The 24,691-nt window shown below is 48.9% G+C and overlaps 12 protein-coding genes across 12 annotated transcripts; 7 read left to right on the forward strand and 5 right to left on the reverse strand.

Annotated features, from left to right (window-relative positions):
* Positions 1–630: 630 nt before the first annotated feature.
* On the reverse strand, positions 631–1,418 carry BC939DRAFT_524403 (uncharacterized protein). Its single transcript, XM_051561255.1, has 2 exons — positions 1,251–1,418; positions 631–1,058 (listed from the first exon to the last, which is right to left on the reverse strand). The coding sequence occupies exon 2, from the start codon at positions 1,048–1,050 to the stop codon at positions 712–714; it is 339 nt and encodes a 112-aa protein (XP_051417924.1). The 5' UTR covers positions 1,051–1,058; positions 1,251–1,418; the 3' UTR covers positions 631–711.
* Positions 1,419–1,923: 505 nt separating this feature from the next.
* On the forward strand, positions 1,924–2,741 carry BC939DRAFT_434371 (uncharacterized protein). The gene is made up of 2 exons (XM_051553367.1): positions 1,924–2,091; positions 2,284–2,741. Exon 2 carries the CDS (start codon positions 2,292–2,294, stop codon positions 2,628–2,630), a length of 339 nt encoding a protein of 112 aa, XP_051417925.1. The 5' UTR covers positions 1,924–2,091; positions 2,284–2,291; the 3' UTR covers positions 2,631–2,741.
* Positions 2,742–3,399: 658 nt separating this feature from the next.
* On the reverse strand, positions 3,400–3,894 carry BC939DRAFT_434372 (uncharacterized protein). Its single transcript, XM_051553368.1, has one exon. It carries the CDS (start codon positions 3,662–3,664, stop codon positions 3,482–3,484), a length of 183 nt encoding a protein of 60 aa, XP_051417926.1. The 5' UTR covers positions 3,665–3,894; the 3' UTR covers positions 3,400–3,481.
* A 723-nt stretch (positions 3,895–4,617) lies between these two features.
* BC939DRAFT_472366 (uncharacterized protein) lies at positions 4,618–6,987 on the forward strand (the record flags this gene model as incomplete). The annotated part of the gene is made up of 4 exons (XM_051558273.1): positions 4,618–4,814; positions 4,918–5,080; positions 5,138–5,542; positions 5,584–6,987. The coding sequence occupies 4 exons, from the start codon at positions 4,618–4,620 to the stop codon at positions 6,985–6,987; spliced, it is 2,169 nt and encodes a 722-aa protein (XP_051417927.1).
* Positions 6,988–7,017: 30 nt separating this feature from the next.
* Positions 7,018–7,368, forward strand: BC939DRAFT_498184 (uncharacterized protein; the record flags this gene model as incomplete). Its single annotated transcript, XM_051559782.1, has 1 exon — positions 7,018–7,368. The coding sequence occupies one exon, from the start codon at positions 7,018–7,020 to the stop codon at positions 7,366–7,368; it is 351 nt and encodes a 116-aa protein (XP_051417928.1).
* Positions 7,369–7,583: 215 nt separating this feature from the next.
* Positions 7,584–8,021, forward strand: BC939DRAFT_472367 (uncharacterized protein; the record flags this gene model as incomplete). The annotated part of the gene is made up of 1 exon (XM_051558274.1): positions 7,584–8,021. The coding sequence occupies one exon, from the start codon at positions 7,584–7,586 to the stop codon at positions 8,019–8,021; it is 438 nt and encodes a 145-aa protein (XP_051417929.1).
* A 1,319-nt stretch (positions 8,022–9,340) lies between these two features.
* BC939DRAFT_380585 (uncharacterized protein) lies at positions 9,341–9,844 on the forward strand (the record flags this gene model as incomplete). Its single annotated transcript, XM_051551739.1, has 1 exon — positions 9,341–9,844. A coding segment is annotated over one exon (504 nt), but the record flags the coding sequence as incomplete, so codon positions are not given.
* Positions 9,845–10,505: 661 nt separating this feature from the next.
* Positions 10,506–15,273, reverse strand: BC939DRAFT_391060 (ABC-2 type transporter-domain-containing protein; the record flags this gene model as incomplete). Its single annotated transcript, XM_051551934.1, has 5 exons — positions 10,506–12,425; positions 12,456–13,355; positions 13,457–13,933; positions 14,029–14,405; positions 14,502–15,273. The coding sequence occupies 5 exons, from the start codon at positions 15,271–15,273 to the stop codon at positions 10,506–10,508; spliced, it is 4,446 nt and encodes a 1,481-aa protein (XP_051417931.1).
* A 691-nt stretch (positions 15,274–15,964) lies between these two features.
* Positions 15,965–17,233, forward strand: BC939DRAFT_6305 (uncharacterized protein). Its single transcript, XM_051561795.1, has one exon. It carries the CDS (start codon positions 16,362–16,364, stop codon positions 17,025–17,027), a length of 666 nt encoding a protein of 221 aa, XP_051417932.1. The 5' UTR covers positions 15,965–16,361; the 3' UTR covers positions 17,028–17,233.
* A 116-nt stretch (positions 17,234–17,349) lies between these two features.
* Positions 17,350–18,556, reverse strand: BC939DRAFT_434381 (uncharacterized protein). The gene is made up of 2 exons (XM_051553369.1): positions 18,303–18,556; positions 17,350–18,046 (listed from the first exon to the last, which is right to left on the reverse strand). Exons 1-2 carry the CDS (start codon positions 18,488–18,490, stop codon positions 17,668–17,670), a joined length of 567 nt encoding a protein of 188 aa, XP_051417933.1. The 5' UTR covers positions 18,491–18,556; the 3' UTR covers positions 17,350–17,667.
* A 1,307-nt stretch (positions 18,557–19,863) lies between these two features.
* BC939DRAFT_391129 (acyl-CoA dehydrogenase/oxidase) lies at positions 19,864–22,064 on the forward strand (the record flags this gene model as incomplete). Its single annotated transcript, XM_051551936.1, has 5 exons — positions 19,864–19,914; positions 20,074–20,148; positions 20,369–20,432; positions 20,540–20,687; positions 20,780–22,064. The coding sequence occupies 5 exons, from the start codon at positions 19,864–19,866 to the stop codon at positions 22,062–22,064; spliced, it is 1,623 nt and encodes a 540-aa protein (XP_051417934.1).
* Positions 22,065–22,260: 196 nt separating this feature from the next.
* Positions 22,261–24,683, reverse strand: BC939DRAFT_434387 (elongator complex protein 3). The gene is made up of 6 exons (XM_051553370.1): positions 24,508–24,683; positions 24,079–24,311; positions 23,901–23,971; positions 23,431–23,799; positions 22,404–23,326; positions 22,261–22,310 (listed from the first exon to the last, which is right to left on the reverse strand). The coding sequence occupies exons 1-6, from the start codon at positions 24,539–24,541 to the stop codon at positions 22,282–22,284; spliced, it is 1,659 nt and encodes a 552-aa protein (XP_051417935.1). The 5' UTR covers positions 24,542–24,683; the 3' UTR covers positions 22,261–22,281.
* Positions 24,684–24,691: the final 8 nt, after the last annotated feature.

Consider the following 24,691-nt stretch of genomic DNA (forward strand, 5'->3'; position numbering starts at 1 on the left):
GTTTATATCAGTCAGGACATAGTAGCGGACGGCGTGAACGCTGCCGCGTATTCTGTAGAGTACCTGAATTCCCTCAACCCTCCAGGTATGCCTCCGCATGTGTTACTGTTGAAGATTGGCAAGCCCATCATTCTCCAAATATGGATGGCAAATCAGGCCTCTGCAACGGCACTCGATTGGTCGCTCGAGCGCTCCATCAGAGATACCTGAGTGCAGAGATTCTTCATGGCGAGTTCAAGGGTCGGACAGTCCTCATTCCGTGCATACCACTTACGACCATGGACGACGGAAGTACGCCAATTAAGTTCACTAGGCTTCAGTTCCCTGTCAAGGCCGCATTTGCCATGATCGTCAATAAGGCGCAAGGGCAAACACTTTAGTATGTTGGTGTTTACCTCCCTCAACACCATTTTGGTGCTGGGCAACTTTATGTCGTCTTCTCGCGTTGCACGCACCGAGACAATTTAAAGGTTCTGGTAGAAAATAGTACCATAAATGGACGAGAGGGAGTTTATTCGGGAAACATCGTTTCTGGAGCGCACAATAATTTTTTTGCGCCCCTTGGCCTCGAGGCGATAGCCGCGGGCAAGCTGTTAGTGGTTATTAAAAACGACCTGTGAGAAGTGACACATAGGCAAATACAATAAGAGGAGAGCTGATCGTAAACGGCTTTGCTTTGATAGTTTATAACAATAGTTGTGGCAGAAATATCTACTGTTTGTAGTACTTGAACATGCTGACTCTCTTCAAATCGGTATAGTCGCAAGAAGCCGGATCTCCATCTGCGACATCTGGGGCAACAGCAACGCCTGCCTCAGGGCAGACCTTTCTCAGTCCTGACTCAGTGAAGCGCTCATCCGAGCAAGAAACGCACATATTTCCTCTGCAGTTACTCAAAACATTGTCATTCATCGTTCCATCCTTTCCGATCCTGACCAAGGCGTAGAACAAATCGGTGACATCTTGACCCTTGATCGTGCCGCCCCCGCAGGCGGCAGCCTGGACATAGACGAGAACGGAGGACACAATCACGACGAGTGTAAGTTTCATGGTGGAAACTAATTTGCAAGATGTCGCAGAGGTTGAAGTAAACAAGTTAATGGCTGGTTATACGTTCCATGACATAACGGTTTTTCTCCACAAGAGCACATGGGATGTAAAGCTGAAGCATTACTGAAGCCGGACAAAACGCGACACAGTTACGGAATGGCTGCTGTGGTCTGGAGTAGCATTACCAGGAGGATACTTACATTGTGAAGGTGATGAGGAATGGTAAGAAGCAAATAGGGCATAGTCCTTGCCCTTTATAACAAAATCAAGAAGTAGGGTACCAAAGTAAGTAGATGGACCAGCATAAACTATGACGCGCAGAAAGACGCCTGATATTGCGGTGAAGTATTGAGCTTTGCTGCCTGCGCTGGTCTAGGTATGGATAAGAGTATACATCAAAGCCAGTTGCTGTGCTAAAATTTATGTTGAAGACAAACGATTGGAGACGTGGCGCATTCTGTGAGGTACATTTTTTGTGTTGTTGTTGCGCTTGGAGATAGTTCTTTTACAGTTGTATGGAGTAAGGAAACTCCCAATCTGAATGCTCGAATAATTTGTGTTCCACACTGAATACAAGGGTCTAACGCACAACTACGCACACTGTAGCGAGTGATCAGCACAACGGTCTTCTTGTTCAACTGGAACAAGGAACAAAAGACCGCTGGCTTCGATCCTCCTTTTATACAGGCACAACCCCAAAACCTAATATCAAATCCTGCGTACCCTTGGTGGCTGCTGGCCAACAATGATCAATGACCCCTAACACAAAAAATGTACCTCACAGAATGCGCCACGTCTCCAATCGTTTGTCTTCAACATAAATTTTAGCACAGCAACTGGCTTTGATGTATACTCTTATCCATACCTAGACCAGCGCAGGCAGCAAAGCTCAATACTTCACCGCAATATCAGGCGTCTTTCTGCGCGTCATAGTTTATGCTGGTCCATCTACTTACTTTGGTACCCTACTTCTTGATTTTGTTATAAAGGGCAAGGACTATGCCCTATTTGCTTCTTACCATTCCTCATCACCTTCACAATGTAAGTATCCTCCTGGTAATGCTACTCCAGACCACAGCAGCCATTCCGTAACTGTGTCGCGTTTTGTCCGGCTTCAGTAATGCTTCAGCTTTACATCCCATGTGCTCTTGTGGAGAAAAACCGTTATGTCATGGAACGTATAACCAGCCATTAACTTGTTTACTTCAACCTCTGCGACATCTTGCAAATTAGTTTCCACCATGAAACTTACACTCGTCGTGATTGTGTCCTCCGTTCTCGTCTATGTCCAGGCTGCCGCCTGCGGGGGCGGCACGATCAAGGGTCAAGATGTCACCGATTTGTTCTACGCCTTGGTCAGGATCGGAAAGGATGGAACGATGAATGACAATGTTTTGAGTAACTGCAGAGGAAATATGTGCGTTTCTTGCTCGGATGAGCGCTTCACTGAGTCAGGACTGAGAAAGGTCTGCCCTGAGGCAGGCGTTGCTGTTGCCCCAGATGTCGCAGATGGAGATCCGGCTTCTTGCGACTATACCGATTTGAAGAGAGTCAGCATGTTCAAGTACTACAAACAGTAGATATTTCTGCCACAACTATTGTTATAAACTATCAAAGCAAAGCCGTTTACGATCAGCTCTCCTCTTATTGTATTTGCCTATCGCGCTTTAGCCACACTTCTTACAGGTCGCTTTAAATAGCCATTCGCGATATTGTGCATTTCACACAAAAGTGTAAAAAATATATTCTAAGACTAAGACCAGGTTCTAAATTGCTCAAGAATGTACCGACCTCGAGTAAGAGCCGCTTCAGACAGCGCAATTCCATGCTGCTCGAGTCTCGGCTTTATCTGTTTGGATTTGGGCAATGAGCGCCATCGACTTGTATTATACCGCAAATTTTTTTATTTTTTTTTTATTTGACAAACCCCTGCGGTATAACTTGTTCAAGCTGCAGATCGCCTATTCAAGGAACAATAGTTGTTTAATGGTCACCGATTTGTAGGCCTGTCCTCTTCATCTCAGGCAACAAGGCCTAGTAACAATCAAAGAACATCGAATAATGAACCTGAGCAAACAAGCAATGTCATTCATCAAAAGAAAAACGAGAAAAAAATGTCATATAGTTTCCTTCTATATATCACTTAATGGACTGTCCACTACGGTGCAGGAAAGAAGGATTGGTGAGTCCATTTAGGACGCGAGAACAGAACGAGATGCATGAAACAGGATCGGCAGTAGACGTGAAGGATGTGCGGAAAGGCAGCGGGGCGAGAACGACGACCAATACGGAGTGCAAAAAAAAGGTCAAATGTGTCGGCTGAGTCGACAGTGACACGCTCCTAAGATGTTGGCACAAACAACCACAAAAGAAAAAAGAAGAGATAGAAAAGAAAAAGAGAGAGACAGCAGACTCTGCGCAGATATCACAATTACGAGCAGATAGCTCTGCGGGGTGGCTCTTTATGGTGAGAGTGGAAGAGGAGTGGGGACAAGGGAGGAGCGCCAACTGGGAGATGAGAACGGGGAATAGGAGGTCCTGATGGCTTGCCACGACCGCCGTCTCCCTCCCATAAGAGACTTTTCTTTCCGAGGCGAGTGTCGCGAGTCATCATATACAGTCTTTGCTCCAGACATCCCAGTGGAGGAAGCCTCTTTGGACCAAATGTTTGTGCAAGACACACAGCAAATTTTCTCTCCAGAAGATGAAAGCGAGAAGAGTCAGGATGGTCAAACAGAACCACGCTACCACAGAATGAAGGAAACGAAGGAGTATAAACTAACCCTTGCCACCAAATGTTTGCACAGAGACGCACGCCAAGTTTTAGAGGAGGCGGGAAGGATGAAGTTGCAGGTCAGAGTGGAATGAAAGAAACCACGCTTTACTTGACTCGGGGCGTTGGCCGCGAGCAGTGCACCTAGTTGCAAATAGAAGCTAGTATTAAAAGAAAATGCTTTATTAGCGCCCCTACACCGCAGTGCTAGACGATTTGAAGCGAGGTTATATGAAGCGATAGTATGTTTCAAGAAATGCATCCAAGGATGATGTCTCTAGTACAAGGATGTAAATTGGCAATGGACTTCAAGCGGACATCAAAACAAACGGGCCAGAGAAGAAAAAAGCATGCAGTGCGTATGAAATTCCAATACTCGGCGAGGTTTTACAGCACAGACTCCAAGTTTAGAGTGTAGTTGGCAATGGTACTTGAACGTCAAATTGTACCTGCGCTTTTCATCTGCACTAAATGCCAAGCTCGCTCGAGCTGAGAATCTATCCTGATCAGCTTGTGATTCTGCAAAGGGCCCTGTTGTGTGTCTACCCGCCGCAGATATATACCTAGTCAATATGTAGGGCTTATGGTTCCGCAGAAATGACAATCAACATTGGCACGATGGTGGGACAAGATGTTGGCGAAGCAGCACAAAGAGGCGATGCAAATGGGGAGGCGAGGGCAGAAGGTATATTTATTCTTCACACCTTCCTCTTTCTGCGCTCGCCATCTTCTTCTCACGACTTTTCCCCGCCCGGTATCTCCCACCACTTTTTCATCCAAGGAGCAAGAGAGGCATGACAAAACTCAACCATGACCAGCAGTTCCGAGCCCAGTCGACGAGCAACATAGTCGCCATCCCAAGCCTGCCGGATATCAAGTCTGGAGATCGCTTTGTTCTGTGGAAGCATATCCAGAAAATATTCAAGAATGCGGACTACATCGCTAACGGCAGCGGTTTGGTCCCCTTTATGATAGGCGACGACTATGAAGAGTAAGAGGTGCAGAAACAAAGAGTGAAATATCCATTAGTTGCCGAGAAACGAAAGAAGGACAGCATTCAATTGACATGCATCTACTTCTGCTATGGAAACTAGTCTAGTTCCCCAGAGAGTCCTCTATCATCCAGGCGTTGTTCTCGATGTTGAGATGAAAGATGTCGACCAAGAAGCCATCACTTCGCTAAAGGCTACTTCTTGCAGTAGCACCACCGCCATTGTCCCTGACGCGAGTTCATCGTCTGGATCGTCGCTGGTGGTGGTAGAACGCGCGCGCACCACATTTCAAAATGCAACAAAAGTCATTTCTGGCTCGTAGCAAATCACAGACCTCACCATAGCAACCGAGAAGGCGTCGAGAAGGAGTATTATCGCCCAGTCTGCCGAGCAGGCGGCCATAGCCCAGCAAAATACTCAGGAATACCTCCGGCTCTACACTTCATACATCGAGGCCAATGTCTCTGGCCAGTCCATCCAGGCTGCAAGCATCAAGAGCGCAATGCAGGAACGCTTCGGTCTCTGGGACCCGCAGGTCCTGCAGCAGGCCCTCGATCGTCAAGCCGTTCTCCAAAGCCAAGTGCGGCGCTTCGCATCCAGACATACGAGCTCCACCAGTACCCAATACCTCGACTGTTTATCGTTCTACCGAAATCAAAGCGGCGCAGAGACAAGCTCTTCAAACCATTCGCAAAGCAGTTCCGGCTGTTCTTCCTGTGCGAGTGCGGTGAGCACACCATGATAGAGGATACCACGATCCCGCACGAGATACATCTGGCCAAGCACGAGGGATATGATATCGACCAGCCCAACGACTTCTTCGAGAGATACGGATCCCATGTTCTGACGGTCATGAAGCTGCTCAAGCACGGCTGCACTATCGTCGGTCGTGCTGTACCGCCCTTGGCGTGCTTAAACTTAGCCGAGGGAGTCGAGACTATCAGGAGGAGCGTTGAGGTCGGGGTGTATGGCATCGAGACCCTGGTAGGTAATGCGATCAAGTACATCGAGGATTTGCAGGACCGCAGCGGAGGGCTTCACACATCACCTGGAACGATGGACCTGAATGCGATCGAGGCGTTGGAGGGAGCGGATCTGAGGCAGCTCGAGTCGTTTCTGCGCGCCAGTGACAAGGGTCGCGATCTTGGTAATCTATTCCAGGTCGTTACGCCTAAAGGTCACATCAAATGGGTGTGCTCGGACCACTTCCGCGACAGCTACCGAGAGTTTACAAAACAGCAATTCAAGGATATTGTCGAGGCAAATCGAGGGTCTTATGCCATTGAAAGAGACTATGTTGACATCACTCTTGAGACCAATATCGTCGCACAGCAATTTTACGAGGCGCTGATCAAGGCTCGTGGGGTACGATCTCTGACTGTTACTATGAACTGGGATGTTAGCCTGGACGACCTCCGGATGTTTGAGGCTGCCATTCGCAAGACCAACGTTGTCGACCTAATAATACGGGGACTAAGGAACAGGAAGTCGCTAGTGGATATCTTCAATCGTGGCCGTCAATATGACCCTCTTCTCCAGTGCATGGCCAATGGAAAGATCCAACAAATTAAGATCTACGCAGATGACAACTTTTATCAACACACCAACAGCTCCTCTTTTACGACGGCACCTCAACTACGTACACTGAGTATCTTTTCTGCTGCAGCACCACCAGGGAAACAGTTGCCAGGGTCTGTACTGTTCGGCAACCTCAAACGCTGTCCTTCATTGTTGGAACTCGATATCACGACTGACGACATACATAATACATTTGAGGACCTCAGGAGTAAAGCATCCCAGTGTTTGAGCCTCAAGAAGTTGGTTCTGTATAAGGGATTTTTTACTATTCTCACTGCTGAATTCTGTTATGGCGTGATTCGAACTGCTGAGCTTAGAACTGGTTATCTTGAAGATATCTCGTCAAATGAGCGCAGTATATTTCGCGAGGGTTACCTGACAGGACTGAGCGTTCGAGGTATCAGGACAGAGGATGATGAGGTCCAACTGATGGATATCATGCGCCGAAACCCCAAGCTCTCTACCATTACAACTGAATGCGCACTTAAACGCATGTGTGCCATCCTCGATGCATTCACTGATACGAGAAAGGCTATTCTTGCGGAAGGAGGATCCTCAGTAATCCGTCGTGTCAACCTGAAGTGGGCAGACTAGTCTGGTAAAATTGCACTGAATTTCTTTACAATGTCCATCGAATTTTCAAGTACAGTGGTAACAGATGCCATATCCACCAACATTGTGTACTCTGGGATGGAAGAAGACTGGGCGATAAAACCCTTGATGGAAGATAGTGAGGTATTTGCGGAAGTGTTGGTTCAGTACGGACGGTCTTTGGATACATTGTGCATACACTGTGCGTTTGGCGACAATATGGCAGTAGTTCTGGATATGGTCTTGGATAAACAGGACTCCGCGATCACTTCGTTGCGGTTGACCTCGAGGTTGCTGGCGAATGTTGGACTAGAGTGCATGGGTAGAATCATTGAGAGGTTACATAACCTAACACATCTCAGGATCGTTGCTAATGAGCTGTAAAAGAAGAGCGAGCAAGAGAAGTTGGAGAAGTTGCTGGCTCGACATTGCATGAGGTTGAATTACCTGATTTTGAGTGGGAAGATGCCTGAGTCGTGGATCTCAATGGTCGCCAAGATGTGTCCGACCAGGCATGAACTTCCAAATTGGACCATTTACGACTTATCTACCCGGATGATGTATATCTCCCTCAAGAGCACGCTCGATGAATTGTCGCCATGGTCTCTCCTCCTCCTCAGACCCCCACCGCGTCGTTGTCTCCTCGGCCATCCAGGACCATCCAAGAGATCTCGGGCACTTTGATCGATGAATCGGACCAGATCAACCTTGTGCCATTGCCCACAGTATCCTATCCATGGGGGTTCTTGAGCGACCTAGAGCTCAAAGGGATTCAACTTCAGTCCCAGGATTGGAAGACATTGATTGAAGCTTTTGAATTCACGGTATTGAGGTGTCTGGAATTTAATTGTAGCAATTTTGCGCAGGATCAACTCCAAATTCTTGTCGATTGCATTCCCGAGGAAAGCAACCGTCCAATGCCGCTGCACATAGGACTCATATGTACGTGGATTAGTGAATTTGCCGAAACACTCAGGTTGACCGCTGCGCTCATGGAGAAGGCGCCTCATGTCATCATCGATCATCTATTCAATTAAATTAAACGAACAATGAGGATGGGATACTGCGCCCGAGGCGATGGCCTGGCGGATACACAGACAGAGCGTGCTTTAAGTTTCGGCGCTTCTTACGGAGGAATTTTTTCTAGTTTGATCCTTTAAGACAGACGGGTACTGTATTGTTTGGATAAGTTTATTCGCATCGAAGCGAAGGAGGGTGAGAACGAAGGAACGAGGACGATGAAATCTCCAGTACGAGAATGAGAATATCTGTAAACAGATAATGAGTTTCAACGAATACCAAAAACACGCGGGCCAGAGAGAAAACGAAGAAAAAAAACCAGCATGCAAAGTATATGGAAATGGTAACACTAGATCTAGATCCTACCGCACAAGTTCAGGGAGGGTCGAAGTCTTGCCCGCCATGATATTCCACAATATTATTTCATGGAGCAAAATATTCCAAAGGGAGGATGTGTGTTGAGGTTGCTAATTTGAAAGTCAAATTGGTACCTCCGCTTTTTAGTCTATGCAGAATGTGAAGCGCTTGAGTTGAGAATCTATCCCGACCAGCTTATGATCCCGCAAAGGACCCCTATCGCGTGTCCGTTTGCCGCAGGTACCAAAGAGAAAAAAAAAAGGCACAGGATACAGGGCAGGGGTTTACGGTCTGCATGTACCTGAAAATCACTTTACGGCAAATTGATTTTGTACGACCCTGCAACGCGTATTAAGCTCCTTTTTTTTTTTTGACGGCTGAAGCATTTAATATCATGTACCTCCAGATCTTTTCTGTATTGCAATTCCCTGGTGGTTTATGTCCGGTAGCGACGATAGCAGCCTGCATCGCAGGCCCGATCGATTGCGTGCGTGGTTCCACAGACTGTGGCGCGTCCGCAAGCGAACAAAGAAAGCCTTATTGCCATTTGTTATGGATAAGGAAAAATTGCCAGAGTCCTCTTACCTCACCTGTGGAGTAAAAGCCCTTCATATGGCCATATGAACCTCTAAAGGTGACCCTTGCAGAGGGAAAGATGCAGGTACCTGTCGTCGATAAGGCTGTTATTTGACTCTGAAGGCAACTCCAAACAATACGGATACATCGCGGTTTCGTGGTTCCTTCTCCAACCTCACGAAAAAAGCGTATAAATACACCATCGACCACGCTCCACAAACAGTTCCTCCTCATCTCTTCCTGTCTTCCACTTCAGTCTTGTCAACTTACCACAGCAACAACTCTTTCACTCAAGTCTTCATTCAGTCCTTCTACTCAATCTTCAACCATGCACTTCACCCGCTCCATCACCTCCTTTGTTCTAGGCCTCATCACCCTCGTGGCTCTTGCCTCTGTCACCCAGGCCCATGTCGGTCTCCTTCGTCCTTGTGCTCGTGGAAGCCCCCGCGCCGGCTGCCCTCCACCCTCGAATGGCCAGTACATCGACTATGATCTGAACTCTCCTATCGGGACCCATGACTCCCAGAACGCTCCCCTCTGCAAGCAATCCATCCCTTCTGCCATCCGCACCGTCCTCACTGCTGGTCAGAGCATCCAAACCTCTTATTCTGTTGGCGCCCCCCACATGGGCGGACACTGCCAATGGGCCCTCTCGTACGACGGTGGCCGTACCTGGGTTGTGCTCAAGACCATGATCCGCAGCTGTCTCCAGGGCATCAGCGGTGGACAAGATTACTCGGTTTCGGTGCCCTTGCCTGCGAACGCGCCTAATGGCAAGGCAACCTTGATGTGGTTGTGGAACAATGCGGTCGGTAACCGAGAGCTGTACTCGAACTGTGCAGATGTTGAGATCCAGGGCGGACCCAATGGTGGACAGCTGTCTGGTGTAGTGCCTTTGATTGCGAACTACGGTGCCGGTAGTGTGCTCATCCCAGAGTTTGGTGGTGCGGGCCAGCCTGATGGATCTGAGGCGTTTAATACGCGCAAACCTATCACTATTTCGGCTTAGAGAGCATGGGGTCGTGGGGTCTTGACCAATTAACCTCGTGAAGCATTCACCTAGAGAAAGCAATCTTCATATGTACAAGAAAAAAAAAAAAAAAAAGAGTTAAAGAAGCAATGGTAGCAATAGCAACTAGGGATGTGTAAATAAATACGCTCCAGACGCAGGCGTCTGGGCGAAATACGCTTTCTGTTTTCATTTCCAGCAACAGAGGCTAATTCAATTAGGCACTTCACGGCAGATTCAACGTGAGCAAGCAGAGTATCGAAAGGTGTATATCTGAAGGCAGTCATCTATGTGTATGCATTCACTAAGAGTGGAAGTATTACCAAGAAGCGTACATAGCCGGCATATTAGGCGAAGCAAGTCTAAGTGGGTAGCACAGAGCTCCCAACTAATAAGAATCAAGATGAAGTTGCTACACATAAAAGTTCATTTCACATTTTCATATCAACTGGATCCAAGAGTTTTTTTTTTGTAATATATTTCAATGGTATGTGTGGTAGTTTAATTTACAGGCAGGTCTATGTTGTTTATATCTCTAAAAGATAATATCAAAAGCCCCTTAGCGACGATCCCAACGGACAAAGCGGATCGCAACCATGAGCATGATGATGTTAAAGGCGAGGTAGACGCACAGGATGCCAACGTTTCTCCAGCGGTGGCTAAAGTCCATGCTGAGGGCGCCGTAGAAGTCTTGACCGTACTCATACTGGCAGTACTGGCAGTTCGAGGTATCGTTAGGGTTGTTGATGTATCCGACAGCCTTCTCCATAAAGGCTGCAGCATAAGAAGCACAGGTCTGTCCAGCAGGCACATTAAAGATCGAGAACTCGTCGCTGGCGCAGTGAACTGGGACGTCGTGAAGCTGAGCCGAGACAAGGCCCTCGATGACGTAGTGGTAAGGATCGAGCCAGTACATCCACGAGGACCAGAACTTGGGCATCTGGTCCTTGGCAATCATGACACCGCAGAACAGGTTGAGCGACGAGAAGATGAAGGGGTTCAGAAGGGCAGCGACGGTCGTCGAAGGCGTGAGTGCAGCAATGAGCTGACCAAGGGTGACGGCGAACAAACAGAAGAGAACAATCATCAACCAGGTAAAGAAGGTCAAGGCCGAGTCCGAGACAAAGCCAACAGTCCAGTAGAAGACGGCAAAGAAGACCGTGGCCGAGAGAATAACGTATGGAATCTCAATGACCATGATTGACACGGCAAAGGGCTTCCAACCGTAATATTTACCGGCAAACTCGCGGTAGAACCACTGACGCTCCATGTGGAATCGAGGCTGGACCATGTTGACGAGAAGGGCAGCCATGACCATGATCTGGAAAATGACGAAGACACGGGATTGAAGATCGACCTTGGTAGCACCAAGCTTGTAGAAAGAGAAACCGTTCAGGAGCGCAAAGATGATCATCATGAAGACACGACCAAAGTTGTACTGGGGCAGACGCCAGTAGGTCCTGGACATGCGCTGGAAGACATACTTAAGCTGCATCCTAGTGGGGGTGGCGTACTCGAGACCCTCGTTTGAGGTGACGACAGCGCTAGACTTGCGAGTGGTCTTGATGTTGGCAAGCAAGTTGCTCTTTTCAGGCGAAGCAGCCCAGATCTCAGGCCAGTTGAGGTCAGAGTGGCGGGCATTGACGACGTCGAGAATGTATTCAGCGGGGTTGGCATCAGAGGCGCACTTGGGAGCGCCGTTCTTCTCAAAGTAGTTGATCAAGTCCTGGGAATCGTGTCCGAGCTCACCAAAGAAGACAGTCTTTCCGCCCTTGGCCAAGAGGAGCAAATCGTCAAAGAAGGCGAACAACTGCGACGAAGGCTGATGGATAGTGCAGAGAATAGCCTGACCCTGATCGGTCAACTTGCGCATGAAACGCATGATGTTGTACGAGGCCTGGGCATCCAAACCGGAGGTAGGCTCGTCCAAGAAGAGTAGCTTGGGCTTGGCGACCAGTTCAACACCGATGGTGAGACGCTTGCGCTCCTCGACAGAGATACCGAGGCCAGATTCAGTGGTACCGACCAAGGCATCAGCAATGTTCTCCATCTCGAGAATGTGGATGATCTCCTCGACATAGGCGTTCTTCTCCTCCTCAGGGACATCGGCAGGCTGACGCAGGTGGGCAGAGAAGCGAAGGGCCTCTCTGACAGTGCACTCGGGGACGTGGACATCAAGCTGCTCGCAGTATCCGGTCGTACGCTGGAAATCACGGCGAAGGGGCTCGCCATCGACCTCGATCTGGCCCGTGACCGTACCAGTGTTCTTGCGCTGGGCGAGAACATCCAGAAGAGTGGTCTTTCCAGCACCGGAGGATCCCATAAGAGCGGTCATCGTTCCGGGCTTGACGAGACCAGCGATACCAGTCAGCAACTGCTTCTTGCCCGAGGGATCAGACTTATAGGGAACAACATAGTCGAGGTTCTCCCAGGCAAAGACGGATCCCTTGGCCATCTCGAGTTCGATACCAGAGTTGTCCTTGGCAGCAGCAGGGTTCGAAGCAGCAACAGTCGAAACGGAAGCAGCGGGGCGAGACTCCTCATCCTCGGGCTTGTTCTCGACGATTACAGAACCCTTCTTGAAGATGTTGGTGGAGAAACCTCCCTTACCGAACTCAATCTTCTCCAGAGCAAGGCAGGTAATAGAGACAAAGAGCAACCAAAACAGGAAGACGGCAAGGACATCATACCACATATCCGATGTCTTGTAGCGGTAGGCAGCATAAAGATAATCAGAACCGTCGACCTCGGTCAAACCAGGCTTGGAACCGGCGAGAGAGCAGACCTGGTACTGGACATCGGTGTAAGTGGGGCCGTGAGGAACCATGGTAGGACCAGCGCAGTCAAACTTGAGTCCACGCATTTCATTTGAGATCAGAGCCTTGAAAGCATAGGCCAGAGGATTGATCCAGAAGATCCAGATGAACCAAGGGTGCATGGACTGATACGGAATCATGTAGCCAGAATACAAGATCAAGGCCAAGAGAATCAGACCAGAGTTGCGAGAAGCCGCGTCGAAGGTAGCAGAAACGGCAGCCCACATGCGGAAGAAGGCCGTCATGCACATGGCTGTTAAGAACAGGATGAAGCAGAAGAAGAACCATTTGCCTGCCTCGAGCTGCAAGCCGGACATGAAGTAGAGTACGACAGCAAAGAGGATAATCTGGACGATAATGAGAGGAATATCGACACAGATCTGGGCAATGGCGAAGGCAGAGGGACGGTACATGGCAAAGTTCTTGTGCTTGTACAAGATCGGGCGACCTTGCATAGCCATAGGCAACTCAGCTTGAGAGATCAGGGCGTTGAAGAGCAGAGAAAAGAAGAGAACACCTCCGCGAGTAAAGGTTCCACTTGCGTCTGTCTTCAGCTTAAAGAACACGGATCCGACAATGATAGCTTTGATAACCTGTGTTGCAGAAAAGATAATAAAAATGTTAACAGCCGTCGAAGATGTTGTGAAGCCATTGTCGATAATATGATGTGATAGTGATAGTGGAGAAGACTTACATTAGAGGCATAACGGGAAATGACCGAGCTCATGTCTCCACGAGTGAGCTGGACCTGGCGCACGGTCAGGGTCTTGACCTGGCCAGCAAAAGAAATAGTGTAGGGGTTCTTCACAGAGACGTGCTTCTGCTTGACCTGCTTGGCAGCCTCCTTGAATTGCTCGATGGGGATGTCCTCCTTGACAGAGTCCTGGTAAGTAATACGGTGACTCTCGACCGATGTGTAAAAAGCCGAGGCCTTGAAGACGTCCTCGAACTGTTTGGGAGTGTGGGGAACACGACCCTCGAAACCGCTGCGAGCCTTGCGCTCGTGAGGATCGGTGACAGCGGTCAAGAAATCGGCGGTGGTCTGACGAGCGGGGCACTCGAAACCGAGGTCGATGAAGTACTGACGAGCCTCGTTGGCGGGACCAAAGTAAATGCAGCGACCCTCGTAAAGAAGAAGAGTCTTGTCAAAGAGATCGTAGATGTTCTCGGACTAGTACGATTCCATAGAGATATAGTACGTTAGAAAAGAGCGCCATGAATGATGACGATGATGTATGACAAAGAAATCACGAAGGAGGTACTTACAGCCTGGTAGATGGAGACCATGGTGGCCTTTTTCATCAGGTTGGTCATGACACGAAGGGACTTGACATAGTCAAGAGCCGAGGAAGCATCAAGACCTCGAGTGGAACCGTCCCACATGTTGATGGAGGAGCGGGTGGCCATCTGCTCGGCAATCGAAAGGCGCTTGCGCTCTCCTCCAGAGATACCACGGATAAAGGCGTTACCGACGACAGTCTCGACCTGCTTGGTCAGACCGTACATCTTAGTGAGGACATCCAAGAACTCGTTAACGAACTGCTTCTTTTGGGACTGCTCAGGCAGACGCTTGCCAGGGGTCTTAGTCTTTAAAGCAGTCGTCAAAGTCTGGCGCACAGTCAAGGTGGGATAATGGAAGTCATCTGTGAATGAAAAAAAAAAAAAAAGAAAAGGTCAGATACAAATTCTTCAGCATTGATTGCCACATATCATTAAGAGAAAGAAACAATTAATATTACCTTCTTGGTTGTACAAAACTTCACCGCGGTGGTGCTCAGCAATCTCGTGGGCATTGAAGGGTCCGTAGGTGACTTCACCCGAGACACTCTTGTAGTTCTTGCGGTCGTTGGCGAGGACGCGAAGGAGAGTGGAGCATCCAGCACCTGGACGACCGAGAACGAGGATCATCTCGCCGTCCTTGCAGTATCCGTTCATGGGATGGAGGATGGTCTTGGTAATGGTCTTGGGAGCAGATTGACCCTTGGAGAAGGCCTTCTTGGCCCAGAAGTAAGGGTTGATGAGGTTGGAGAGACCGATGAAGGGGTCAGCAAACGTCTTGATGTACTGGGCACCAACACCCTCGCCCAAGACCTCGAGGTTCTCCCAGACGACTCCGAGGTGGCGGCGCTTGATGCCAGCATCATCAGCGCGGGGAATGATGTCCTGCAGATAATCGGTCAAATCAAAGTCGCCATTGTCGCCAGAGGCCTTCTCGCCGGTTTGAGTGCGGTAGATCGAGGAGCGCCTGGTGAGCTGACGCTCCAGCTTCTTGAAGTCCTTCTCGGCACCAATGACGTTCACACGGGAGGGGCCCTCGCCCCAGCGGCCGCTAATGGCGTCTTCGTAGGTGCCGGTCTCTGAGTGATCATCGGTGTCGACGTCATCGTCCTTTTCGTTGCCGAGGGGGATGACGGTTTCTTGTTGGTGTTGGTGATGGGAGGCGTTGCGCAAGATACCCGTAGGTCCCTTGGGCTCAGGTGCTCCCAAGGTGGTTTCGCTTGGGTTGGACATGATGTCGTGGAGGTGTGCTTAGGTCAGCCGAACTGGGTGGTACAGAGTGTAGATCAACAATGATAATGTGCTGTGCTGTTGTTGAGTGTGAGGTATGAGAGAGCCTTTGTGAAGGAGGGAGAGTGGAGAGAAAGAGTGAGAGTGGAGAGTAGTGGTTTGGTGTCAATGCAGTGGATTATGAAGCGAGGGAGAGGAATGTATTAAAGAGTAGAATACAGTGAAAATAAACAACAAAGAAAAGAAAAGATAAAAAGGTATTGAAGAAGAAGAAGATGCTGGAGAATGAGAAAAAAGAGGGCGATGGAGCGGAAACCGATGGTGCTTTATATCCTTTTCTCATTGTCCTTCCCTCGGCAATTGCGGCGCACCTTTTCTTTTCTCTCTGGGGCGACACCAAATCAGCAGTGGTCGGACATTCAGATAGACCACCCTTATAATAAAAAATAGAAATTTAATTTCCTTATTCATTCCCTATTCAGTCCGATATGTCGCCGGGTCCTTGTATTCCCGGGAGGGAGGACAAGGGTTGTCTGAATCTTAAATATTTGAAATGAAAGATCGTCTAAGACATATCCCAGCATCTTATCTTGCTATCCAATAGTCTCCTGCCCCTGTCCCCTGTCCCCTGTGGCTAAATTTGACCCGAGCTACTCTTTTTATTCTTCCTTTTTTTTATTCTTTTTTCTTTTAAGGTTCCTTTCCTCGGTAGGAGATCAGCCATCCTTGTCGCTATTCTGACACGTTCTCTACCCCTCTGTTCCCCCTCGGTCCTTCCCTGTCCAGAGGCTGTCTATCAAAAAGTCCTCTTCGACTCGCCTCAAACACCTGTTCTACTGCACTGATGCCCCTGTGCTATCTGCGCATAAATTTCGCACGCTTGTTTGTGCCCAGATCCCTACTCCACCCTCGGGCGGTCAGGCAGCGTTTGAGCGCATTTTGCATTTGAAATGCCGCCATAGCTGTTGGATCATCTCTCCTGCTCGCTACAGCATTGTCTCCGTCCACAATAATTTACATCCAGAGCCTCAGCACAGCTTTCTAGATTGGAAACCAACTAAAACATCCAGCAAGATATCGCAAGGGTCGCCATGCTAGGCATAAGAAGCAGTAGCTCCAACATAGACTTGCCCCACTCTGCTCAACGCGAAGGGCCGGCTTCTATTTTCCCTTCTCCAACCGCATTCCCCACACACGCTGTTCGCCACGGTAAGCACTCTCCTATCTCATACAGAACATTATATACTAATGTGCTTTCCCCATGGTCCAATCGAACTCCACTCTATTCATGTGTTCAAGGTTATGGAGGATGGCGCAAGGTGTCCATCCCGTACATTGAGAGCATGGCAAAAATAGGCCAACATGCAGCACCAATGCAACCTGGAGTATTGCAGGTGAACTCTATGCGCCTTTCCAGATACTGTTTTTATACTGATATGTTTAGAGCAGGGGCACGTTATTCCATCCCGGTGCATTTGCCCATGGAGATTATGGAGATCGTTCTCATTGCTCCGATCAGGGACTCCTTGGATCGCCGACAAGGGAGCTTTTTACGCTCGTCAACAGTTTACACCCTGCCCACAGCCAGGTCGGACGTTAAAAATAAAGAAATAGCAATGAACAGCCACGATGTAGATCAACCTGTCGGCTTTTTCTTAACCCGTCTAGCAGAACACACTCTTGCTCCAGGCGCCTATTTTTTTTTTTTTTTTTTTTTTTCATTGGCCTATCAGCAGTACACACGCAGCAATGTGTAGCAGATAAAAGAAAGGGGGTTACTTATGAACCGCACAGGATACCGCGACAGCACGTTATTAAAAAGGCTTCTGTTTCCCGTTAGTGTTGCGAATCCCTTGTACATGCGGAGGCTACGCGTTTGAAAGCTATCAACCGGCGCCCTTTTATTGCCGTAAAATAAAAAAAGGAAAAGGAAAAGGAAAAGAAAAAGAAAAAGAAAAAGAAGGGACTTTTTGATCTTCCGCGTTTTTATTGCTCACAGAACGCAATTATAAGCAGTTTATAAAAAGAGCGTCGTCTTCCCCACGCACAATTCGTTCGAAATACCAGCGATCTTGGACACGATCCCCTGCATCTTTTCTTTCCTTCCTGTTTTCTAACCAATGCTTCCACGCTTTTAGCACATTGGACGCTTGCCCAGGAGAAGACGATCTAAAACTACTGAACTAATCAGCAATTTCCAGCAAAGGCATGCAAAAACCATAGATACAAACGTTGAAACATAAGCTGCGGCACAGAAAATACCCATGCTTCATTCCACATCCGCTTCTCTGGAAGTACAGCGCAGCTGCATGTTTCGTATTCCTTGTATCTGAAATATCTGTTCCTTCAAGCTAAAGAGTTGTCCGTCTGGGTTTCATTAAGGTTTCATATGGGTCATTAAACCAATTTAAGTCGAGACGGCAGGCCCGCACCCGCCTCGGCGAGAAATTTATCCCCACCGCCCAAAGACTCTCGATCGCGCTCCCTGCAGCCAACGCTTAGTGCTCTTTCTCTTGCAACCTTCTTATTCTTATCGCTCAAAGTCGAAGTACATGTACATAGTCCAGGTGATCTACTCGCCTTTTGATCCCAATGAACTATACCTTCCTTTGTCCCACCCACGCGCCATTTTATTCGTCGCCTGCTTGCATGCCTGCTCGGCCCAGGAGACAGGAGACGACAGACACTATCAGAAACAGGTGTGAGATGAGGCATAGGTCGGGCCATAAGTGATAAAGAGTTACCGCGGCATTGGGACTGAGCTGTGTCAGAGATGGTATTTGTAAACATCTGCACCGCAGATAAACATTGATGCTGTTTGTTTCCCCTTTTGAACCCGATGCTTATTCTCATAGTACTGTACACAAGACACAGACCATTGACACGCAAACATTGATATGTATTAATAAACATTATAGATAGTCGCTATTATCGCATAAGGGTTTACCCAAAAGGATTAGCTTGCTCACTCGCCTTGTATCCCTTTTTTTTGTTTACTCCCGCCTTCTTTCCGTTATGCTCATACCCATTAGCCCATTTTGCTCTCCCCCATGGCTCCATTTTCAATTGATTTGTCAGTGGTCAGTGTGGATTCAAGGGAATGATTTTTCCGAAGGAAAAGCACCAAGACGTCATTCGTGAACTCAAAAGGAGACGACGGCAAAATTTCCCCATTTGGATAACAATCCAGAGCTTTGTGCAGATATGCATTGATGTGCATTTAGAGAGAGAGAGCGCTCGCATCTGTCCACGTGGAATAAAGAGAGGGAGTTGATTTTATCTTGCCAAAGTGCATCCCACCAGGGAAAGACTTTGCCGTCAATCTTATCAGATCCCCATACGATAGTCCCAAAAGATCTTATGAATGGCTACTCCTTCCCTCAGGCAACACCCACGTTTGCGCTTGGGCGCTGCGGCCTCACAATGAATGGCGATGCTTAGAATCATCAGGGAATCTATCTGCAAAGGCACTGTACCCGCATATTTCTGCCTGGCTCCTAGTGGATCCGATGTACCCGAGATATGACTGATGATCTCCAGTGCTGTGCTAAGAGGACACATGGTCCACGTTCCCACAAGCAGAGGGGAGGGGATGCGCGTGTTGCCTAGGACGCGCCAGACGATAGTTTTGTCTCCACAAAGGGCTCACAAGCTGACTCCGTACTGCGCTTAACACCTTCTTCTCAACAGATATTTCTATGCACACACACAGACACATACGCATATTATTAGTTCGACGACAGAGGGTAACGGTGCTCTACAAACAAGAGATCCACTGAATTTTATTATCAATCTGCAATACGGACAAGAGACTCCATTCATGCAACCTTGACACGGACACACATATATATCTTGGCCTGGGTGTCCGAACGTTACACCACACTCGCCAATAATCCTCTCAGCCGAAAAGTGAAACAACGAGGCCGAAACTGAGGGATGGGATGTATACGCGGGTACCATGACGGGCGCTTCTCGGCTTGGGCTGTTCAGCTGGGGATGAGAGTCCGAGTCCATAACATGGTCCGGCTGTTCATGGGCGTTCACACGGAGGGCATAGGCAAGAGTAAGGGCAGGAGTGTGGAGATTAAACCCTATAGCTTGACGATGTGATGAGGGGTAGAGATGACACTTTGAGAAGCAATTGCCTGTTGTCGCACAATGGTCCAAGGGCTGGAAGAGGCAATGTTGAGAAAGAAGCGGGATGCGGATGCTGCTCCCTGCAGCACAAGATGGCGACCATCTGCTCTCATATGATTATGGCCAGCCGTGGTCATTGTTCTACAGTTCCAACACATATGCAGACCATCGATCGAAGGGAAGACATGTGCGCCCCGGAGCTCATCCCCGAGACACGGAAGCATCGGAGGAGTCACTCATCGCCATATTTATTCTCTTTCTCCACACTTTTCTTCATCCCTTTTTCTTCTTTTTCTCCCTTTTCTTCTTCTTCTCGCCTTGACATCTTTCTATCCCCCCCGCCATCCTTCTTTCCGTGCATACTTCGCCATCTCGGACCTAAGCTTCCCCCTCCGCTTCCAGTTCAAATCTCGTCTCGAAACTCTCTTCGAATACAGACGAGACCCCACGCCCATCATGACCACTGGATACTACTCCGTCTCCCAAGTTGCGACCCATAACTCTGAGGTACGTTCATACATTACATCCACGTTCCTTCTTTTTACACGCGAAATGTCCTTATATGCCTTGCCTTGCTTTCATGTTCATTGTGCACACGATTTGCAAGCTGCTTCTTAATAACGCGACTTTCCTACGATCCTCTGTCACGTTCGTTTTCTACGCTAGAATGACTGCTGGGTCATTATTCACGACAAGGTGTACGACGTCTCGTCGTTCTTGAACGACCATCCTGGTGGAAAGGTAAACCTTCAATTACCCTTCACTGGATTTTTTTTTTCTTTTTATGATTCGGCGGAGTTGAGAACAAAGTTTTTTTTTGTGGAGATGTGGATGAACAATACTTCGAGAGGAATGAGCATGGAGATTTGATGAGAAAAGACGAATGCAGGTGATCAAGTGAATGGTAAACTGATGCTGGCCCGACTCGTCTTCTCTCATGCGTGGTTGTTGCGACCGATAGAAAATCATCCTCAAGAACGCAGGCACGGATGCCACGAAGCAGTTCGATGCCTTCCACAACGCAGGTAAAGCGCCTCAGTCGCGAATTGCACATTGCAAGCAACGGTGTCATCATCATCATCCCTAGAATGAAAAACTATGATGTTTACTGGCGATGAGATTATGCTATTAGGTGTCCTTGAGAAATACGGCGCGCTCTGCATCGGAGCCATTGGTCAGGCACCCAAGCAAGGTGGTGCTGCTCCTGCTGCCGAGCCAGCTGCGGATGATGATGATGAGATGCAGTTTGGTGACATGATTCCCTTTGGTGATCCATCCTGGTAAGCCCTACTGCTCACAAGAAGCGCATGCAAGATTCCTTTATCTATATTACGCGTCATTAAAACTCGCCTATCATTTTTTTCATCTGCAGGTACCAGCAATGGGGAAGCCCGTACTACAACGAGTCCCACCGCCGCCTTCGTCGTGTCATCCGAGCCTTTGTCGACAGGGAGATCATGCCCTTCGTGCACGAGTGGGATGAAGCCAAGCAAGTGCCCATGTCGCTCTTCAAGAAATGCGCCGACATGGGTATCCTCCCCGCGATTGCCGGTAACGGCAAGCTGCCAGTCGACTACTTCGAGGTCGAGCAGACTGTGCTCTTCAAGGGCGGTGCAAGTGCGATCGTCAACCCTGCAGAATTTGATGCTTTCCACTCATTTATTATCGGAGACGAACTTGCGCGCTGCGGGTCTGGTGGTGTCCTCTGGGGTCTCTGTGGTGGATTGGGTATTGGTCTTCCTCCAATTATCAACCACGGCTCAGAGGAGCTGAAGAGACGCATTGTGCCCGAGTGCTTGTCCGGTCGGAAGACCATCTGCTTGGCGATCACGGAGCCCTCAGCAGGATCGGATGTCGCCAACTTGACGACAGTCGCAAACGAGGCCAATGATGGATACATCGTCAACGGTGAGAAGAAGTGGATCACCAACGGCACATTTGCCGATTTCTTCACAGTCGCTGTGCGTACAGGAGGTGATGGCATGGGCGGAGTCTCTCTGCTGGTTGTGGAGCGTGCTATGAAGGGTGTCAGCACCCGCCAGATGAAGTGTTCAGGTGTATGGTCCTCCGGTACAGCATACATCAACTTTGAGGACGTCCTTGTCCCCAAGGCCAACCTTATCGGCAAGGAGAACCGCGGCTTCAAGTATATTGTCGATAACTTTAACCACGAGCGCATGGGTATCGTCGTCCAAGCCAACCGTCTGGCCCGTGTCTGCTTGGAGGAGGCTATCAAGTACGGAAGCAAGCGCAAGACCTTTGGTGTCAAGCTTGTCAACCACCCTGTCCTCCGCAACAAGCTGGCGCACATGTCTCGTCAGATCGAGGCCACGCATGCTTGGACTGAGAACGTCATCTACCAGACCATGACCATGCCCGAGGACTTGCAGATGATTAAGCTGGGTGGCCCCATCGCCCTGCTCAAGGCCCAGGCAACCCAGACGCTCGAATACTGTGCTCGCGAGGCATCTCAGATCTTTGGAGGACTGGCATACACTCGTGGCGGTCAGGGCGAGAAGGTCGAGCGCATCTACCGCGAGGTCCGTGCCTACGCTATCCCTGGAGGTTCTGAGGAGATCATGTTGGATCTTGGAATGAGACAGAGCATGAAGGTAAGCAACGATATGTTTCTTGAGATAGAGATCCTGGTGCAGTAGCTGTTGCTGCAGGGTTCTGGATGGTCATTAACACTTCCTATTTCATTACGATACCATGTTTAGGTTGCCAGCATGATGTATGGTGCTAAGCTGTGATTACATCGATACATTTTTTAGAGGTTTCAAATTCTCAATAAAACACTGCTAAAACGAACACTTCATCGCCGGCAATTTGGGCGAAGCATTGTTAATGATATTTTTGTTTATTATGATACATCTACACCAGCATCTTGGACATATAAGGACCTGCAGCACAAACACAGAATAAAAGAGAATGGTTAGCATTATATAGTACACCCCCACACTGCATTTGTTTCCCAAAGGAGTGGTCCAACTCACCATCGAGAACGTAGCCCAGCTTAGCATAGTAATTCCTGACACCGACACCACTGATAACGCTCAGCTTGACACTTCCATGCTCCTCCCTCGCAATCCTCTCCGCCTCTTCCATCAGCAGCGTACCGTATCCCTGGTGCTGAAACTTGGAAGGGTCTCTCGAGTGCACAGGGACCACAGATCCGTATACATGCAGCTCACGAACAATGGAGGTCGGACCAGCCTTTGTCAACTCTGGTCGGAACGCCAAAGGTGAGCACTTGCGCAATCTTAACAGCCCGATCAAAATATCCTGTTCCGGATCCTCATAGCTCAAAAAGGTCTCCCATCCCCCGTTCGCTGTGTAATCCCTTCGGATCAGTTCGACCTGGTCTGGCTTGACCTTGTTGTGAATATCAACAATTCCGACCTCGCGCGTTCGGACATCCCTGCACTCTGTCCCCAGATCCTTCATCCTCTGCAGTGCCAACTCTCTCAAGTTTCCATGCTCAACTCCAGATGTGACCAAGGGCATGGGAATATCGCGCTGGACTCTGTAGACACGAGTCCATGGTGGAACCAGAGCCAGAATCCTCGCCACAAGGTCAACAAGGGCGTTGGGTGTGTAGTTCTTGTAACGTCCTGTTCTCCAGAGCTCATAGAGTCCAGTTCCACGAATGACCAATGTGGGGTAGAGCTTCAATCCGTCGGACCGGAAAGCCGGGTTCTCAAAGTACTCCTTGAACTGATCCATATCGCGCTCCATACCAACGTTAGGCAGATCGGGCATCATGTGTGCCACCACCTTGAATCCAGCGTCCTTGGCCAGCTGGAAGGATTCTGTAACGGCCTTCACAGTGTGTCCTCGATTTGTGTCACGGGCCACATCTTCGTATACACTCTGAACTCCGATTTCCAATCTTGTGCATCCATATCGCAACATTTGACTATGCGTCCATAGGAAAAGGAAAATGGATGTTAGGCGCTTGTTTGAAGGCATGGATGATCATGAAAATGTGGTTGATCTTCCAGCATATCCTTGTCGCTCTACCTCAGATGTGGCTTTAGACAGTAGTCAGGACGAGTTTCAATAGTGATTCCAATGCACTTGTTCGGACTGACTTCAGACATCCTGACGGCCTCATCAACATCGTTACTGGAGTGACCCGAGAGAGAGTCGTGCAGATTGCTGATGAACCAGTCCCTGTAATCCTCAGGCAGCGACATAAATGTCCCTCCCATGACAATATATTCGACCTTGTCCACGCTGTGTCCAAGCGACTTGAGCTGATCCTGTCGACCTCTTGACTGCTCAAATGGATTGTAGCGAGCTCTGATAGCGCGCATGCTGGTTGGCTCGTATCCCGTGTACGACTGTGTGGAGTATTCGAAATCGGAGTCCGGACCTCCAGGGCAGTACCTATTAATCGAGAGATGTGTGTCCATGGTAAGAACTTCAACGTTGTAATGCCTCCTTCTGCTTCTGTTCTTTTGTCGTTGAGAACCGAGCAATCCACCTACACACAAATGTTTCCTGTCATGGCAATATGTGGGCATCGATGGGGCTTGCACATCACAGCGACAACAGCAATCTAGGAAAAAAACCAAAGCAGTTATAGTAATGGGTTGAGTACTAGTGTCCTTTTCATTTTATGATGCAGCATATGACAGGAGTAGATATGCCTAGAAAGCAACTTACTCCGGAGGCAGTACGAACGGGCTTGGCCTTTAAATTGGGTAGCAAAACTGCCTTGTATTGCTCGGGAATGGCAGCGATGATATCCACTAGCTTGGGCTGGTTCTGTGCCTTGTGCTTGCGTGAGTAGCGCTGCTTCAGTCCGTTCAAGTTGATGTCCTTGCCAGCCTCATGCGCCTGAATCAGTTCGGCCACGATCTCGCTGCAGACCTTGATCATGATCTCGGCCTGCGAAGAGTGGTAATGAGAATCGCCACCGTTAGTGCATGTGCAATTCCTGCTAGTTGTGAGACATGTCGATGCTACTGCGGTGATTGCTGTACCTGCGAAGGGCCTATCGAGGAGAAGGAGAGAGAGAGAATAAGAGCAAGCGTGAGAGCTTTGCCCGAGCCTTGGTTTGCCTCAAGTTGGTCAAACTATGCAAGACATGGGGGATGTTCGTACCCTTCTTCTTGATGGTCGACATCTCTGGCAAATACGAATATGATTCCAACGAGTTGTTTGTGCTTAAGTGTGTGCGACTTGACTTGATCAGGAGGATCAGCGGCTCGGTGCTGTTGAAGTCAATGCCGAGAGGGAGAGAGAGGTTGAACGAAGAAAAGGTCAGAATGTGGCT

This window comes from Gamsiella multidivaricata, assembly GCF_025024155.1.
Source record: "Gamsiella multidivaricata strain RSA 2152 chromosome Unknown BC939scaffold_1, whole genome shotgun sequence".
Taxonomy (NCBI): domain Eukaryota; kingdom Fungi; phylum Mortierellomycota; class Mortierellomycetes; order Mortierellales; family Mortierellaceae; genus Gamsiella; species Gamsiella multidivaricata.

Excerpts from the sequence above, each read along its gene's own strand:
- BC939DRAFT_434371 (XM_051553367.1), top strand. The coding sequence starts at position 2,292 with ATGAAACTTACACTCGTCGTGATTGTGTCCTCCGTTCTCGTCTATGTC.
- BC939DRAFT_434387 (XM_051553370.1), bottom strand. The coding sequence starts at position 24,541 with ATGTCGACCATCAAGAAGAAGGGTACGAACATCC. Across the intron at positions 24,312-24,507 it reads GAAGAAGGGTACGAACATCC|CTTCGCAGGCCGAGATCATG; the intron begins CCCATGTCTTGC and ends CTCATTACCACT. Across the intron at positions 23,327-23,430 it reads TGTCTAAAGCCACATCTGAG|TCAAATGTTGCGATATGGAT; the intron begins GTAGAGCGACAA and ends ATGGACGCATAG.
- BC939DRAFT_524403 (XM_051561255.1), bottom strand. The coding sequence starts at position 1,050 with ATGAAACTTACACTCGTCGTGATTGTGTCCTCCGTTCTCGTCTATGTC.
- BC939DRAFT_434381 (XM_051553369.1), bottom strand. The coding sequence starts at position 18,490 with ATGCACATCAATGCATATCTGCACAAAGCTCTGGATTGTTATCCAAAT. Across the intron at positions 18,047-18,302 it reads ATGGGGGAGAGCAAAATGGG|CATCTCTGACACAGCTCAGT; the intron begins CTAATGGGTATG and ends GTTTACAAATAC.
- BC939DRAFT_434372 (XM_051553368.1), bottom strand. The coding sequence starts at position 3,664 with ATGATGACTCGCGACACTCGCCTCGGAAAGAAAAGTCTCTTATGGGAG.
- BC939DRAFT_6305 (XM_051561795.1), top strand. The coding sequence starts at position 16,362 with ATGCTAGGCATAAGAAGCAGTAGCTCCAACATAGACTTGCCCCACTCT.